This window comes from Tachyglossus aculeatus, chromosome 2 (assembly GCF_015852505.1).
Source record: "Tachyglossus aculeatus isolate mTacAcu1 chromosome 2, mTacAcu1.pri, whole genome shotgun sequence".
NCBI lineage: Eukaryota > Metazoa > Chordata > Mammalia > Monotremata > Tachyglossidae > Tachyglossus > Tachyglossus aculeatus.
Genome location: NC_052067.1, coordinates 125,567,459 through 125,585,141, shown reverse-complemented (window position 1 = coordinate 125,585,141; position 17,683 = coordinate 125,567,459). Strand labels below are relative to the sequence as shown.

General features: G+C 50.6%; 3 protein-coding genes across 4 annotated transcripts in view; 1 reads left to right on the top strand and 2 right to left on the bottom strand.

The window, feature by feature from the left end:
• The window catches only part of PIBF1 (progesterone immunomodulatory binding factor 1), a 332,641-nt gene extending 320,312 nt beyond the window's left edge, over nt 1–12,329 (bottom strand). The window contains exons 1-5 of one of the 2 annotated variants that reach the window (XM_038741731.1): nt 12,258–12,329; nt 8,335–8,627; nt 7,621–7,721; nt 4,013–4,211; nt 1,229–1,348 (exon numbers count right to left, since the gene is read on the bottom strand). In XM_038741731.1, the coding sequence (XP_038597659.1) occupies nt 1,229–1,348; nt 4,013–4,211; nt 7,621–7,721; nt 8,335–8,580 (666 nt within the window). In that variant the 5' untranslated portion in view covers nt 8,581–8,627; nt 12,258–12,329. Of the gene's footprint in view, nt 1–1,228; nt 1,349–4,012; nt 4,212–7,620; nt 7,722–8,334; nt 8,628–12,257 lie in introns of those variants that run through there. The other variant, XM_038741734.1, reaches the window with a different exon arrangement.
• On the bottom strand, nt 8,583–14,673 carry LOC119942283 (proline-rich protein 36-like). Its single transcript, XM_038762988.1, has 3 exons — nt 13,608–14,673; nt 12,258–12,409; nt 8,583–8,627 (listed from the first exon to the last, which is right to left on the bottom strand). Exons 1-3 carry the CDS (start codon nt 14,671–14,673, stop codon nt 8,583–8,585), a joined length of 1,263 nt encoding a protein of 420 aa, XP_038618916.1.
• A 367-nt stretch (nt 14,674–15,040) lies between these two features.
• Nucleotides 15,041–17,683, top strand: part of DIS3 (DIS3 homolog, exosome endoribonuclease and 3'-5' exoribonuclease) — a 42,405-nt gene continuing 39,762 nt past the window's right edge. The window contains exon 1 of the mRNA XM_038767812.1: nt 15,041–15,278. Coding sequence (XP_038623740.1) covers nt 15,045–15,278 — 234 coding nt within the window. The 5' untranslated portion in view covers nt 15,041–15,044. The remainder of the gene's footprint in view (nt 15,279–17,683) is intronic.

Here is a 17,683-nt window from a genome sequence, read left to right as displayed (position 1 = left end):
ATAATGAACAGATACCATTGAGAAAGAAGGGGATGCAAATGATGATGATGATGGCATTTGTTAAACGTTTAGTATGTGTGAAGCACTGTTCTCAGTGCTGGGGGGGATACAAGGTGATCAGGTTGTCCCACGGGGGGCTCACAGTCTTAATCCCCATTTTATAGATGAGGTAACTGAGGCGCAGAGAAGTTAAGTGACTTGCTCCAAGTCACACAGCTGACAAGTGGCAGAGTCGGGATTTGAACCCATGACCAAACCCGTGCTCTTTCCAATGACCCATGCGGCTTCTCTTATGCAAAGTGGAATTGGTTGTGTTAGGGGGTGGAATGACTGGTAATGGCTTTTGTAAACCTGTCAAAGGGTTTCCCTTTTTCCCCGCTTTTAAAATGCCCCCACTTTCCCACTACCCCAACCTGGAGCCTGAGATTTGGTCCTTGCCCTTTCCTCTCCTCCCCCATGCGAGTTGTGGCACTTGCTCTGCAGCCCTGGGGCTTTCTACCTAAATGCTGCTACTGCTAATGATGATGACAATGATGATATCTGTGTCGCAATAATAATAATAATAATGGCATTTATTAAGCGCTCTAATTGTACAAAGCACTCTAACCGCTGGGGAGGTTACAAGGTGATCAGGTTGTCCCACAGGGGGCTCACAGTCTTAATCCCCATTTTACAGATGAGGTAACTGAGGCCCAGAGAAGTTAAGTGACTTGCCCAAAGTCACACAGCTGACGAATGGCAGAGCCGGGACTCGAACCCATGGCCTCTGACTCCAAAGCCCAAAGCCCATGCTCCTTCCACTCACTGAGCCACACTGCTTCGCTAACATATCAATCCAGAAACCCTTTCTGGGCAAAATGCAATAGGGACTGTGGCTTCTTCATTAGCCTTTTCTGTCACACACACCCTTTAAGAGAATTTTATCTTCAGTGCATTCTTCAAGAGAGAGAGAGAGAGAGAGAGAGAGAGAGAGAGAGAGAGAGTGTGTGTTTTGTCTGAAGTGCAAATTCCCTGTCAACTCACACTGCTCTAGCTTGAGGCCAGAAGATGCACTAAGAAAGTCCTGAGCTCCTGGTAAAAGGACAACTTATAATTTTCACACACCACATTCACTTCAAGACGGCATTCCTTTTGTGCTTGTAGTAATGACAGAGCAACATTCTTGGAGTATTTACGAGGCCAACAAATCAAACCGTCTCATACTTTTCTTAGATTAAAAGTCACAAACCTCCGCCAGTCGCTTCAGTTGGGATTTTGTGTCATTTAATTCTTCCGACAGGTCAACCTTTTTCACTTGGAGTTCACTTATTTCTCTTTTTAGTGGGGTAACTACTTCGTAGAAACGAATCTGAAAAAGAAAATGAGTACACTGTACCGAACTCAGAATGACAAATAACATGTCAAAAATAATCCAAATCAGAAGAAATTTTGAGAGCTAATACGTGATCCTAATGAAACAGCAGGTTTGCCTCTACCACCCAACGTGAAATATTGTACAGCAAGAACAACAACTTTAAAGTTTCAAGATACGAAGAGAAACGTAAAGTTACAATTATGGAAGAATTTGGACAAACAAGAAAAATTGCCATTGTGTAATGGCAGGCTAAAAATAAAGAAAGTTTGAACACATATAACCTACTTTGGATTCTAGACTGTGAGCTCGTTGTTGGGTAGGGACCATCTCTATATGTTACCAACTTGTACTTCCCAGTGCTTAGTACAGTGCTCTGCACACAGTAAGCGCTCAATAAATATGATTGAACGAATGAATGAATGGGCACTGTGGTCCTATCCTTATTTTCACAGCGACAAAATGGGAAGTTTAGCTCACGATTCGGCACAGTTGATTTCGGTAACGCTAGATTGGTGTGGATGCTTCCCTCCCATTACCCTGGAGTTGGGAGAACTAACTAGAATGCTAGATGTTTTTTTTTCCCACTCTCCCCCGGACCATCCACACCTTGCTACACATTTGATTGAATTTTAGGGTTGACCTAAGCTCATTTAGGAGGCAACAAGGTAAAGGGACAGGGTGAAAGGAGTGGAAGGCTGGCTGAGGAGGTGGTAACAGGGGTACAAACCCAGCCCAAACGCCGGGCACAATAATAAACCGCTGGGCCACCAACTCTGCCGTATGTGTGCGGCGCACATTCGCGAGTGTATAAGTGATTAGGTTGGCTAGGCCGTGATCGACAAGGAGGGTCTGCACACCCAACCCCTCCTCACAACCCCGAAGTGTCCCCGTTCCTGCCTCCCACGGAGCGGAAAAACCGGCTGTGGGAAATTAATCTGATTTTTGTGCTGCTCCCCTATTAACCAATGGTATTTATTACACACTTATTGTGGGCAGAGCATTGCACCAAGTGCTTGGGAGACTATGATCCAATAGAGTGGGTAGGAATGATCTCTGACCACAGGTAGCTTTCATTCTCCACTACTGCTCTCTACCCCCGAAAGCTATCGTGCTCTGCTATAGCAAAGGTAACCGCCTCCTTTCCTATGCAGCCCAAGGCCGCCACAGAGTCCAGAAATACTGCTTCCCCAATCAATCAATCAATCAATCGTATTTATTGAGCACTTACTGTGTGCAGAGCACTGTACTAAGCACTTGGGAAGTACAAGTCAGCAACACATAGAGACAGTCCCTACCCAATAGCGGGCTCACAGCCTAGAGCCCTGCCCGTACCCATCGATACCCACCGCTGCTGAGTCTCTTGGGATACTTTTTTCTTCATACGGGTTTGTGTGTGTCTGTGTGTGATGGACATGGGGGTCCCAGCTGCACTGACCTTCCTCATCTTCCCTGTTTTTTTTTCCTCTTTGGCATTTCAGTGCTTACTATACGCTGGTCACTGTACTGAGCGTTGGGGTAGATACAGGTTAATGATGACAATAATAATAATGGTATTTGTTAAGCGCTTGCTATGTGCCAAGCACTGTTCTAAGCACTGGGGGAGATACAAGATAATCAGGTTGTCCCACGTGGAGCTCATAGTCTTAATCGCCATTTTACAGATGAGGGAACTGAGGCCCAGAGAAGTGAAGTAACTTGCCCAAAGTCACACTGCAGATAAGTGGCAGAGGCAGGATTATAACCCATGACCTCTAACATCCACTAAGCCACTATGCTTCTCCATTAACTCATTCGATCGTATTTATTGAGAGCTTACTGTGTGCAGAGCACTGTACTACGCACTTAGCACTGTACTAAGTTAATCAGGTGGACACAGTCCAGGTCCCACAAGGGGCTCTCAGTCTTAATCCCTATTCTACAGGTGAGGTAACAGAGGCACAGAGAACTTAAGTGATTGCCCAATGTCACACAGCAGACAAGGTGGGGAGCCAGGGTTAGAACCCAGGTTCTTCTGACTCCAAGGGCCAGGGCTTTTTCTCTAGGCCCAAGTTGCTCCTCTTCTCTGACTCACCCCAGATAAATCTTGGTAATTCCGGAGGTCAGAGTAAAAACTGAAAAAGCTACTGAAAAATTCAGCTGGGGGAAAAAGTAACTTCCTGGCAACAGACACAAGTTGCGGCTGTTTGAGAAGAAAGTGGGCCCTGCAATTCTTTCATTCAATCACATTTACTGAGTGCTTACTGTGTGCAGAGCACTGTACTAAGCACTTGGGAAGTACAAGTCGGCAACATATGGAATGACAACAGAACATCAGACAATGGAGCTTAGGACAACGTTTCTAAGAATTTGCAAACAACACTGCCAAAAGAAAAATAAGTGGACTGCCAATCAGAAATATTAATGAGAAATCATGTGATTTATATTTCTGATTCGCAGTCCACGTATTTTTCTTTCGGCAGTGTTGTTTGCAAATTCTTAGAAACATTGTCCTAAGTTCCATGGTCATTCCCAATGTTGCCGACTTGTACTTCCCAAGCGCTTAGTACAGTGCTCTGCACACAGTAGGCGCTCAATACGACTGAATGAATGAATGATTTCCCATTAAATCCATAAACTGGCTTTTTTGCCCATTTTACACTGCTGATAATAGACACTCACAGAGACATATTCAGGAATGGAAAGTTGATCTTCAGAAAGAATCTTCAGTTTGGCATAGTGATCGTCAGTCAACTCGAGGTCACGCAAACTACGACGGATGTCTCCAGCCCGTTCTCTTAACTGATGATTAGTCTCTTCCAGTTGTTTCTGCCTCAATAAGATGGTTTCCATCTCCTGTTTCATTAGTTCCTGGTGCTTTCTACATTCATAGATAAAAAAGGTCAGCTGATACAAAGATGGTTTAGATTTCATTTTTACCAAAATAAGGAAGTGGCGAATCATATATGAGAGAACTGTAAGGGATTGTAAAATCTTATAAGAAAAGTTCCTTTCAATTAAAAAAAAAATTTTTTTCAATGACCAAAATACAAACACAAAGCAGACTATAATTTTACGGTTAGAGGAACTGGACAGTTGGCTAATATCAGGTCACTGCCAATTTGCCCATAATCAACTAAATCAATAGTATTTATTGAGCACTTAAGGTGTGCAGAGGACCGTATCAAGTGCTTGGGAGAGTATGATATAACAGAATGGGTAGAATTATTCCCTGCTCACCAGGAGATTACAGTCTAGAGGGGGGAAACAGACACTTAATTAAATATGTAGGGGCCGTAGGCCTGAGGGTGGAGTGAGTAACAAGTACTAAAAGGGTACAGATACAAATGCATAGGAAATGAAGGAGAGAGAAGAAAAAGGGGGAATAAAGGTTTAGTTGGGAAAGATGGTGAGAGTGGCAGTTCATTGTATATGAATAAAGGGGACGTTCCAAGTCAAGGGGAGGACATGGGCAAGACAGACAAGACAGAGGTCAAGTGAGTAGGTTGGCGTTAGAAGATCAAAGCGTGGGATGCAGTGTACTGGGATGCAGTAGGAAATCAGGAGGGAAAGGGAGGAGAGGGAGACCTGATGGAGAGCTTTAGAACCGATGGTGAGGTGTTTCTCTTTGAAGCGGAAGTGGATGTCCACACGTTGACAGGAGCTACGCTCTCTCTGGGTTTTCAGAACGGTGTCTTTTCTCCCTTCTATTTAGCCCAAATTAGTAGCAGCAAATTTTTTTTCTTAACCAATCCTTTTGGCTACGTTCCACCCCACTTCAAGCTTATTCTCCAATCCTCCTGGCTACCTTCCACCCCACTTCAAGCTTCTTCTCCAATCCTTCATCAGTTCCTCTTTGATTTAACTTACTTGTCATGGCTTTACAACATCCTCCCTGCTCGCTCCATTTTTCCCTTCTTCGCTGAATTTGAGACCGCATGCTAGACAGTAAGCGCGTCTCCAGACTGTAAGCTCGCTGTGGGCAGGAGATGTTTCTACCAACTCTGTTATACTGTACTCTCCCAAGTGCTTAGTACAGTGCTCAAAAACGCGGTAAGCGCTCGATAAATACAACTGATTGAGAGCACCGCTTCTTGGTTTCTTGTCCCTTTATACAGTTCCATAAGAACTGGGCCAAAATCCTAGACTCTAGTCCTTGACCACACTAAACCAAGATGATAATAACAATAATGATGGCATCTGTTAGGCGCTTACTATGTGTCGAGCACTGTTTTAAGCACTGGGGTAGATACAAGGTAATCAGGTTGTCCCACGTGGGGCTCACAGTCTTAATCCCCATTTTCCAGATGAGGGAACTGAGGCACAGAGAAGTCGCTTAGTACAGTGTGCTGCACACAGTAAGCGCTCAATAAATACGACTGATTGATTGCCCAAAGTCACACAGCTGGTCAGTGGCAGAGCCGGGATTAGAAGCCGTGACCTCTAATTCCCAAAACTGGGCTCTTTCCACTATGCCACGCTGACCGCAGACTAACGTCCCTCTGTTTATACCCAGCAGCCATGGCACACACTTTGAGGATGCTCAATAAACACTACTGATGCAATGACTAAAGGTTTGAGAAGACTTGGAAAAACAAAGAGACAAAAGAGTAGCAGCTCCAGGTGCCACAAACCCAGAACCATCTTTGCCTGAATACGGTGTGACAGGTACTTTCAGCACTTCGCTGCCTTTCAGGTACCCGTCATCGAAAATAAAGGACAACCGACTAATGAACTAAAAGCTACGTGTGAGGAAGGGAGACTCATTTGGACGGCAGGGGACTGGTAGAACTGGGTGGAGATCCCAGTCGCCTGGCTTCTCGAGAAGCAGCACAGGCCCGGGAATCAGAGGACCTGGGTTCTAATCCTGACTCGGCACGTGTCCGCTGTGTGACCTTGGGCCAGTCACCTCACTTCTCGGTGCCTCAGTTACCGCATCTGTAAAATGTGGATTAAATCCTAATCCCTCCTACTTAGGCTGGGAGCCTCATGTGGGACAGGGAGTGTAGCCAACCTGATTAACTTGTCTCACCCCAGTGCTTAGAATGGCGCTTGGCACATAGTAAGCGTTTACCAAGTAAGCTCGCTGTGGGCGGGGAATGTCACTGTTTATTGTTGTAAAGCGCTTAGTACAGTGTTCTGCACACAGTAAGCGCTCAATAAATACAACTGAATGAATGAATGAATGAACAAGGGCCATTGTTATTATAGCTGGCTCCAATCACCAACTAATTTGAGGCCTTTTCCAACTAAGCCCTCCATTTCTCCTACTCCTTCTCTTTTCTGTGTCACCTATGCACTTAGATCTATATCCCTCATCCCCCTCTCCATCCCCCCCATCTTACCTCCTTCCCTTCCCCACAGCACCTGTATATATATGTATATGTTTGTACATATTTATTACTCTATTTATTTATTTAACTTGTACATATCTATTCTATTTATTTTATTTTGTTAGTATGTTTGGTTTTGTTCTCTGTCTCCCCCTTTTAGACTGTGAGCCCGCTGTTGGGTAGGGACTGTCTCTATATGTTGCCACCTTGTACTTCCCAAGTGCTTAGTACAGTGCTCTGCACACAGTAAGCGCTCAATAAATACGATTGATGATGATGATATCCTTTAAGCACTTGATATTCCCTTCCCACCCTCAGCCCCACACCACTCGTGTACGTATCCGAAACTTATTTTAATGTCTACCTTTCTCCTATAGACTGGGAACGTGTCTATATGGATACGTTGTACTGTACAATCCCAAGCGCTTAGTACAGTGCTCTGCGCATAGCAAGCACTCAATACATATCACTGATTAACGGATTGAGATCTTAGACCAGGGCCCTTCACAAGCAAGATCTTTCCAGGATCCTGGGTAGTTTTCATAGCAACTTCAGATTTAGGAATTATATGTCCACGGATGTATTTCCGATGACACGGAACATAGTTAATACAGAGAAGCCACATGGCCTAGTGGAAAGAATGCAGGCCTGGCGGTCAGGAGTCACGTTCTGGTTCTAATCCCAGCTCCATCACTTACGTGATGTGTGACCTTGAACGAGTCACTTAACTTCTCTTAGCCTCATGTGGGACAACGTCTGGCCCCATCATTTTGTATCTACCCCAGTTCTTAGTACAGTGCATGGCACATCAAGCATTGTAACTACTATTTCTATTATTATCATTATAATTTGGGCTTAGAAAATGTCATCCTAGCTCTTCTGGGCATTTTATCACTGGCCCGGAAAAAACTTGGGCCATATTACAAAGAGTGGTGCTCTCTCCAAACAACTTCGTACCTGGCATCTTCTTGCTGCAAAGTCAATTGGCTGTCCAGTCTTAACGTTAACAATTGCTTTTGATGAAGAGCATCGTTAAGTTTCTCCTCCAATTCTTCAATCTAAAAAGAAGAAAAAGTGGTTATTTTGTCTACTCCTCAATAAGTTATTTAAAAAAATATGAATAAGAGCAAGAGAGACTAAAAGCAGCATAGGAGTCTAAAAGAGGTATAATTTTTCTCCCATAGATTACCGGTACAAACCCAGCAAAGAACCATCTTGCTTAGGTTTTTCAAGAAAATGAGCTGGCAGCTTCGGACCCACTACTAATACTTAAGATAGCCAGGAGAATCATAATCACATTGGTCTTCATTGGGTCCATTATAGTGAACGCTCCTCTGAGGGCAAGAATTGTACCTTTATAAGTACGTAGTAGAGTGCTCTGCACACAGTAAACACTGTATTAAGTGGTTGGGACCGTACAATGGAGTCGGCAGCCATGATCCCTGCCCTTAAGAAGCTTAGAATCTAGTGAAATGACAGTTGGCAGGAGGGACCTGGTGAAAATAAGAATGAACCGGGGAAAGTTTCCTTAAGAAAATGGGATTTCAGAAGGGTTTTGAAGTCAGGGAGACTGAGGTCTGGTGGATTTGAAGGGAGAGTTTCGGGCAGGAGAAGGGGAGGAACCACGCGTGAAAGGTGGTAAAACACAACAAGAATCGTGAATTCTCTTACTTTTGTAATATATTCCACTTTCAAGTTATCAATCATCAGGTTTTTCTGAGATAGCTCTATTTTCAACAACTGAAGATTATGAAGTAGTTCTTTTCTTTCAATAAGCTGCCTGGTGATTTTAACGGCCCCATCTCTTTCTTCCGATGAAGAAACGTCATCCGTAGGCACCGTAGTTTCTAAACTAATATCTTCCGATTCCAGAGAACTAGAAATATTTACTCTTCTGGATTTGGAAAACTGGGCCATCTTTACTCTTGCCGATATTTCTTCTCACAGATTTCCAGCGAAGCGTTCTGTGTGGAGCAAAAATGGGCAGAAATTTAGTTAGAGAGTGGGTAAGCTCACTTGTCCTCTCCCGGTTCTCCTCCTATCTCTCTGGATGCTCACTCTCATTTGCAGGCTCTTTCTCTGCCTCCCACCCTCTGACTGAGCGAACCCCTCACGGTTCCGTTGTGGATCCCCTCCTATTCATCATCTATGCCCCCTCCCCAGCTCTCTTGGAGAACTCCCTCCCTCCCATGGCTTCAGCTATTATTTCCATGCAAATGATTCCCAAATCTGCTTCCCCATCCCTGAACCTTCTCCTTCTCTGCAGTCTGGTATTTCCTCCTGCCTTCAGGGCATCCCTGTTGATACCTCAAGCTTTTCCTGTCCAAAACGGAACTCCTCACCTTCTACCTCCCCGCTGTCCCCCTGTCTTATCACTGTAGACAACACCGCTGTCCCTCCTGTCTCACAAGTCCATAACCTCGGTGTTGCCCTCGATTCACCTCTCTCCTTCCACTCACACATTCAATCTGTCACCAAATCCCGTCGGTTCTACTTTTGCATCATCACTAAAACCCACCCTTTTCTCTCCATCCAAACTACTACGCTGAACCAAGCACTTAACATATTCCACCCTAACGCATCAGCCACTTTGCTGAGCTCCCTCTCTCTCCCTACTCCAGTCCTTCCTTCACTCAGCTGCCCAGATTATTTTTCTAAAAACACATTCAGTTCACATCTCCCCACTCCTCAAAAGCGTACGGTAGTTGCCTATCCAACTCCGCATTAAAGAGAAACTCCTCACCAACACCCTTTAATACTCAATCACCTCATCCTCTCCTAAATTACCTAGCTGATTTCCTGCCCAGCCGGCACGCTTCGCTTCCTCAACGCCAAACCGTACCTCAATCTCAACTATCTCACCGCCGACGCCTGGCCCACGTCTTCCTTCTGGCCTGGTCTTCCCACTCCTTCCCATCCAACAGGCTGTCACGCTACCTACCTTCAAAGCCTTATTAAAATCACCTCTCCTTCCCCGACTAAAACCTCATTTCCGCTACTCCCTCTCCCTTCTGGATTGTCTACGCACTTGGATCTGTACACTTTTGGCACTTGATAATCACCCCACCCTCAGCCCCATCATTTATTTCAGTGTCTGTCTCTCCCACTAGACTGTAAACTCCCAATGGGCAAGGAACATGTCTATCGACTCTTTCGTACTAAACTCTCCCAAGCATTTATTCCAATGCTCAATAAATAATAATAATAATAATAATAATAATAATGATGGCATTTATTAAGCGCCTACTATGTGCAAAGCACTGTTCTAAGCGCTGGGGAGGTTACAAGGTGATCAGGTTGTCCCTCGTGGGGCTCACAGATTTAATCCCCATTTTCCAGATGAGGGAACTGAGGCCCGGAGAAGTTAAGTGACTTGCCCAAAGTCACACAGCTGACAATTGGTGGAGCCGGCATTTGAACCCATGACCTCTGACTCCAAAGCCCGTGCTCTTTCCTACTGAGCCACGCTGCTTCTCCAAATTTTATCTCAGCCTGTCTAGATAACTTATTCTAAACACTGCTATGCATTTACATGTTTTCTAAACTCTCATACCCAAGTGGGGATTAGAACCCAGGCCTCCAGCCTTTCAAGGCTGTTACCTTCACCTCTGGGCCACCACAGGCCTCGCAATTAATGAATGATTCATCCTCTAAGAACTTTGCATGCAATATAATTAGCCTTGGAAGTCATTCATTCAATCATATTTATTGAGCGCTGTGTGCAGAGCACTGTACTAAGTGCTTGGAAAGTACAATTCGGCAACAGACGGAGACAATCCCTACCCAACTACGGGATCACAGTCTAGACGGGGAAGACAGACAACAAAATGAAACAAGTAGACAGGCATCAATAGCACCCGAATAAAAAGAATTATAGATATATACACATCATTAATAAAATAGAATAAAAATATGTACAAATATACACAAGCGCTGAGGGGCGGGGAAGGGGGTAGAGCGGTCTGGGAAGGCCTCCTGGAGGAGGTGAGCTCTCAGTAGGGTTTTGAAGGGAGGAAGAGAGCTAGTTTGGCGGATTTGTGGAGGGAGGGTATTCCAGGCCAGAGGTGGGACAGGTGAGAACGAGGCACAGTGAGGAGGCATGCCTTAGTTACGTCACTTGAAAAATGGGGGGTTAAATACCTATTCTCCTCCCCCATACGTTGTATGCCTCATTTTTTTTTTAAAGGTATTTCTTAAGCGCTTACTACGTGCCAGGCATCGTCCACAGTCCTGAGGTAGCAGCACGGCACAGTGGATAAAGCATGGGCCTGGGGGTCAGAAGGGCATGGGTTCTAATCCCCGCTCTGCCGCTTGTCTGCTGTGCGACCCTGGGCACGTCACCTCACTTCTCGGTGCCTCAGTTCCCTCATTTGTAAAATGGGGATTTTGGGCACGTTACGTCACTTCTCGGTGCCTCAGTTCCCTCATTTGTAAAATGGGGATTTTGGGCACGTTACGTCACTTCTCGGTGCCTCAGTTCCCTCATTTGTAAAATGGGGATTTAGACCGTGAGCCCCGGGTGGGACAGGGATCGCGTCCAACCCGATTTGCTTGTATCCATCCGAGCACATAGTACAGTGCCCGGCGCGTAGTAAGTGCTTGACACATACCATAATTATTATTATAGGCAAATTAAAGATAATCAGGTAGGACAGTCCACTCCCCACATGGGGCTCAGTCTTCAAGCAGTGTGGTTCAATGGAAAGAGCTTGGAAGTCAGAGACCATGGGTTCAAATTCCGGCTCGGCCAACTGTCAGCTGTGTGACTTTGGGCAAGTCACTTAACTTCTCTGTGCCTCATCTGTAAAATGGGGATGAAGACTGTGAGCCCCCTGTGGGACAACCTGATCATCTTGTATCCCCCCCAACTCTTAGAACAGTGCTTGGCACGTAGTAAGCGCTCAACAAATGCCATCATCATTATTATTCTTATCCCCATTTCGCAGATAAGGGAACCGAGGCCCAGAAAAGTGAAGTCTTTTGCCCCAAGTCCCACAGCGGACAAGTGGCAGGGCCGGGATTAGAACTCACGACTTCTGACTCCGCAGCCTGGGCTCTCTCCAGGATGCCACGCTGCTTCTTTGTGGTTGGCGTGCACTCTCCCAACTGCTCAGTATAGTGCTCAGCACACAGTTGGCGCTCAATAGATCCTGCTGACTGAATGAGTGGGCTTAGGGGGAGAAGGGGAGGGGGTCCCCCCGTTCCCCGGGCTGGAGGCATCGGGCTTGGGAGTCAAAGGTCATGGGTTCAAATCCCGGCTCTGACAACTGGGTGACTTTGGGCAAGTCACTCCACTTCTCTGGGCCTCCGTTCCCTCATCTGTAAAATGGGGATGAAGACCGTGAGCCCCCCTGTGGGACAACCTGATCACCTTGTAACACAGTCCCAGCGCTTAGAACAGTGCTTTGCACACAGTAAGCGATTAATAAATGCCATCATTATCATTATTTAGTATTACCGGGCGGTGGGGCCCAGCCGGGGGACTGGGGGCCTTGGCCGGGCGCTCAGTACGGGGCTGGACAGGCCGAGGGCGCTCAGTAGGTAGGGTGGAAGGAAGGAGGCAGGTGGAGGAGGAAGGGCGGGGGCGACGGTACCTGCGGCCTCCCACCGCCGGCCGAGGGACAGCGGCAACCGCGGAGCGAGGGATGCAGGGCACGGAGCACTGGGTGCAGGGCAGTGAGTGCAGGGCACGGAGCACTGGAAGAGGAGCACTGGACGCGGAGCACTGGGCGCAGAGCGTGGAGCACTGGAAGAGGAGCGAGGGATGCAGGGCACGAAGCACTGGGCGCAGAGCACGGAGCACTGGAAGAGGAGCACCGGACGCGGAGCACTGGGCGCAGAGCGCGGAGCACTGGAAGAGCAGCACTGGGCGCGAAGCAAGGGATGCAGAGCACGCAGCACAAGCGGTGCAGGGCACGGAGCACTGGAAGAGGAGTACTGGACGCGGAGCGCGGAGCACTGGAAGAGGAGCACCGGACGCAGAGCACGGAGCACTGGAAGTGGATCACTGGACGCGGAGCCCTGGGTGCAGAGCACGGAGCACTGGAAGAGGAGCACCGGACGCGGAGTACTGGGTGCAGAGCACGGAGCACTGGAAGAGGAGCACCGGACGCGGAGTACTGGGTGCAGAGCACGGAGCACTGGAAGAGCTGCACTGGACGCGGAGCACTGGGCGCAGAGCACGGAGCACTGGAAGAGCTGCACTGGACGCGAAGCAAGGGATGCAGAGCACGCAGCACAAGGGGTGCAGGGCACGGAGCACTGGAAGAGGAGCACTGGACGCGGAGCGCGGAGCACTGGAAGAGGAGCACTGGACGCGGAGCGCGGAGCACTGGAAGAGGAGCACTGGACGCAGAGCACGGAGCAGTGGAAGAGGATCACCGGATGCAGAGCCCTGGGGGCAGAGCACGGAGCACTGGAAGAGGAGCACTGGGCGCAGAGCGCGGAGCACTGGAAGAGCAGCACTGGGCGCGAAGCAAGGGATGCAGAGCACGCAGCACAAGGGGTGCAGGGCACGGAGCACTGGACGCGGAGCACTGGGCGCGGAGCACTGGACGCAGAGCACGGAGCACTGGAAGAGGATCGGCGGAGCCCTGGACGCAGAGCACGGAGCACTGGAAGAGGAGCACCGGACGCGGAGCACTGGGTGCAGAGCGCGGAGCACTGGAAGAGGAGCACTGGACGCGGAGCACTGGGAGCAGAGCGCGGAACACTGGAAGAGGAGCACCGGGCGCGGAGCCCTGGACGCAGAGCGCGGAGCACTGGAAGAGGAGCACCGGACGCGGAGCAAGGGATGCAGAGCACGCAGCACAAGGGGTGCAGGGCACGGAGCACTGGGCGCGGAGCACGGAGCACCAGAGGAAGAACAAAGGATGCAGAGCACGGAGCACTGGACGAAGAACAGTGGATGCAGAGCACGGAGCAGTGGAAGAGGAGCACTGGACGCGGAGCAGTGGATGCGGAGCGCGGAGCGCGGAGCCCTGGAAGCGGAGCAGTAGATGAAGCCCAGTGGACGCGGGGCACGGAGCACTGGACGTGGAGCAGCAGCGCGGAGCAGTGCGGATGCAGAGCGCGGAGCCCGGCGGAGGCGGGGCAGCGGGCGCGGAGCACTGCGGGAGCCGTTGGCCGCGCGGGGCAGCGGCGGGGCTGAGGCGGCCACGGCGCGCTCCGTAACCGAGGCAACCCGCGCCCGGGCCCCCCGCCGCCGCCGCCGCCGAACGCGAAGGCGGCCTCGCTTTCCCGTGTCCCTGCCGGCTTCCGTAGCCCGCCGTAGGCCCGGTTGGGGGGGCAGGGGGGGCGGGAGAAGCCTGCGCGGCGGCTCGGCCAATCCGGGAGGCGCCCGGGGCCCGGGCTCGGCCAATCAGCGAGGCGTCTCGCGGGGCCGATGGTGGCGGGCGCGGAGTGACCCCCCCCCCCTTTCTCCTTCCGCCCCGTGCGCGGCGCACTCCGGGCTCGCGGCTGGTCGGCCCCGAGGCCTCTTCCCCGGGCACGCCGCTCCGCACGCCCGCGCGCGCAGCGGGGGTACCGCGCAGGGCGGGGGGGGCACAGCCTCGGGCACGCGCGCGCAGGGGGCACCGCGGCGCGCGCAGGGGGGGTAGCGCGTAGGGCACTAGCAGGGGGGCACCGCGGCGCGCGCGCGGGAGGGCACCAAGCAGGGCATCGCGGCGCGCGCGCAGGGAGGGCACCGCGTAGGGCGCGCGCGCGCGCGCAGAGGGGCACCGCGCCAGGGGGGCACCGCGTTGGGCACGCGCACGCAAGGGAGCAGCGCGGGGGGGCACCGCGCAGGGCAGGCGCAGGGAGGGCACCGCGTAGGGCGCGCGCGCGCGCAGAGGGGCACCGCGCCAGGGGGGGCAGCGCGCGCAGGGGGGCACCGCGTAGGGCACAAGCGCGCAGAAGGGCACCGCGCCAGGCGGGGCACCGCAGCGCGCGCAGGGGACACCACGTAGGGCACGCGCACGCAAGGGAGCAGCGCGGGGGGGCACCGCGCAGGGCACGCGCCGGGGGGGGCATCGCGTAGGGTGCGCGCGCAGGGGGACACCGCGCAAGGAGGGGCACCGTAGCGCAAAGGGGGGGCACCGCGTAGGGCACGCGCACGCAAGGGAGCAGCGCGCGGGGCAGGCGCAGGGAGGGCACCGCGTAGGGCGCGCGCGCGCCGAGGGGCACCGCGCCAGGGGGGGGCACCGCAGCGCGCGCGCACGCAAGGGAGCAGCGCGGGGGGGGGACACCACGCAGGGCACACGCAGGGAGGGCACCGCGTAGGGCGCGCGCACAGGGGGGGCGCCGCGCAAAGAGGGGCAGCGCAGCGCGCGTAGGGGGGGCACCGCGTAGGGCACGCACGCGCGGAGGGAGGGCACCGCGCAGGGGCCCCGCGCGCCCGCGCGATGCTGCAGCGTCGGACGTTCCTGAAGAAGACGCGCGCGGGCGGGGTGGTGAAGGTGGTGCGCGAGCACTACTTGCGCGACGACATCGGGTGCGGGGCCCCCGCCTGCGCGCGCTGCCCCGGGCCCCGCGGGGGGGACGGGGACGGGCTGGAGGCCCGGCCAAGGCTCCCCGCCAGCAGCCTCTGCCCGCAGCCGCACTACCTGCTGCCCGACACCAACGTCCTCCTCCACCAGGTAGCCTTCCCAGACTGAGCCCCTTCCTTCCTCTCCCCCTCGCCCCCCTCTCCATCCCCCCCATCTCACCTCCTTCCCTTCCCCACACCACCTGTATAGATGTTTGTACAGATTTATTACTCTATTTTATTTGTGCATATCCATTTTATTTTGTTAGTATGTTTGGTTTTGTTCTCTGTCTCCCCCTTTTAGACTGTGAGCCCACTGTTGGGTAGGGACCGTCTCTATATATGTTGCCAATTTGTACTTCCCGAGCGCTTAGTACAGTGCTCTGCACACAGTAAGCGCTCAATAAATACGATTGATGATGATGATGATGACTGTGAGCCCACTGTTGGGTAGGGACTGTCTCTATGTGTTGCCAATCATCATCATCATCATCATCAATCGTGTTTATTGAGCGCTTACTATGTGCAGAGCACCGTACTAAGCGCTTGGGAAGTACAAATTGGCAACACAGAGAGACAGTCCCTACCCAACGGTGGGCTCACAGTCTAAAAGGGGGAGACAGAGAACAAAACCAAACATACTAACAAAATAAAATAAATATAGAATGAATAAATAAAAGTGTTGCCAATTTGTACTTCCCAAGCACTTAGTACAGTGCTCTGCACATAGTAAGCGCTCAATAAATACGATTGATGATGATGATGATGCTGACTAGGTGCCAGGCGCCGTCCTGACCGCTGCGGAGGGTACAAGGGGATCAGGTTGTCCCACGGGGGGCTCACGGCCTTGCCCCCCGTTTTATAGTAATGATGATGGCAGCTGTGAAGCGCTTACCATGTGCCGAACACTGTTCTAAGCACTGAGGGGACACAAGATAAAGCATCATCATCATCATCAGTCATATTTATTGAGCGCTTACTATGTGCAGAGCACTGTACTAAGCGCTTGGGAAGTACAAATTGGCAACAGATAGAGACAGTCCCTACCCAACGGTCGGCTCACAATCTAAAAGGGGGAGACAGAGAACAGAACCAAACATACCAACAAAATAAAATAAATAGAATAAGTAAATAAAAGTGTTGCCAATTTGTACTTCCCAAGCACTTAGTACAGTGCTCTGCACATAGTAAGCGCTCAATAAATACGATTGATGATGATGATGCTGACTAGGTGCCAGGCGCCGTCCTGACCGCTGCGGAGGGTACAAGGGGATCAGGTTGTCCCACGGGGGGCTCACGGCCTTGCCCCCCGTTTTATAGTAATGATGATGGCAGCTGTGAAGCGCTTACCATGTGCCGAACACATGGTAAAGCATCATCATCATCATCATCATCAGTCGTATTTATTGAGCGCTTACTATGTGCAGAGCACTGTACTAAGCGCCTGGGAAGTACAAATTGGCAACATATAGAGACAGTCCCTACCCAACAGTGGTCTTCATCCCCATTTTATAGTAATGATGAAGGCATCTGTGAAGCGCTTACCACGTGCCAAACACCGTTCTAAGCACTGAGGGGACACAAGATTCAACAGTCTTCATCCCCATTTGACGGATGAGGGCATAGAGGCCCGGAGGATATCATCATCATTAGTCGTATTTATTGAGCGCTTACTATGTGTAGATAATAATAATGATGCTGGTGATGGAACTGAGGCCCAGAGAACAATAATAATAATAATAATGCTGATGATGGAACTGAGGCCCAGAGAACAGTGATAATAATAATGATGATGGCTATTGTTAAGCGCCGGCTATGTACCAAGCACTGTGCTAAGCGCTGAGGGAGATACAAGGTGATCAGGTTGTCCTTCGGGGGGCTCACGGTCTTTCTCCCCATTTTGTAGTAATGATGGTGGCAGCTGTGAAGCGCTCTCCACGTGCCAAACACTGTTCTGAGCACTGAGGGGACACAAGATTCAACAGTCTTCATCCCCATTTGACGGATGAGGGCATAGAGGCCCAGAGAATAATAATAATAGTAATAATGGAGAATAATAATAATAATGATGCTGATGATGGAGCTGAGGCCCAGAGAACAATAATAATAATAATAACGATGATGGCTATTGTTAAGCGCCGGCCAAGTGCCAAGTACTGTTCTAAGCGCTGAGGGAGATACAAGGTGATCAAGTTGTCCCACGGGGGGCTCACGGTCTTTCTCCCCATTTTATGGTAATAATGATGGCATCTGTGAAGCGCTTACCACGTGCCAAACACCGTTCTAAGCACTGAGGGGGACACAAGATTCAACAGTCTTCATCCCCATTTGACGGATGAGGGCATAGAGGCCCGGAGAAGAATAATAATAATAATAGAGAACGATAATTATGGAGAATAATAATGCTAATATTGATGCTGGTGATGGAACTGAGGCCCAGAGAACAACAATAATAATAATGATGGTGGCTATTGTTAAGCGCCGGCTTTGTGCCAAGCACTGTTCTAAGCGCTGAGG

Excerpts from the sequence above, each read along its gene's own strand:
- LOC119942283 (XM_038762988.1), bottom strand. The coding sequence starts at position 14,673 with ATGCCCCCCCCGGCGCGTGCCCTGCGCGGTGCCCCCCCGCGCTGCTCC. Across the intron at positions 12,410-13,607 it reads CTCCGCATCCACTGCTCCGC|TGCTCCACGCTCTGCGCCCA; the intron begins GTCCAGTGCTCC and ends CTCCTCTTCCAG. Across the intron at positions 8,628-12,257 it reads CCGGCGGTGGGAGGCCGCAG|AACGCTTCGCTGGAAATCTG; the intron begins GTACCGTCGCCC and ends TGCTCCACACAG.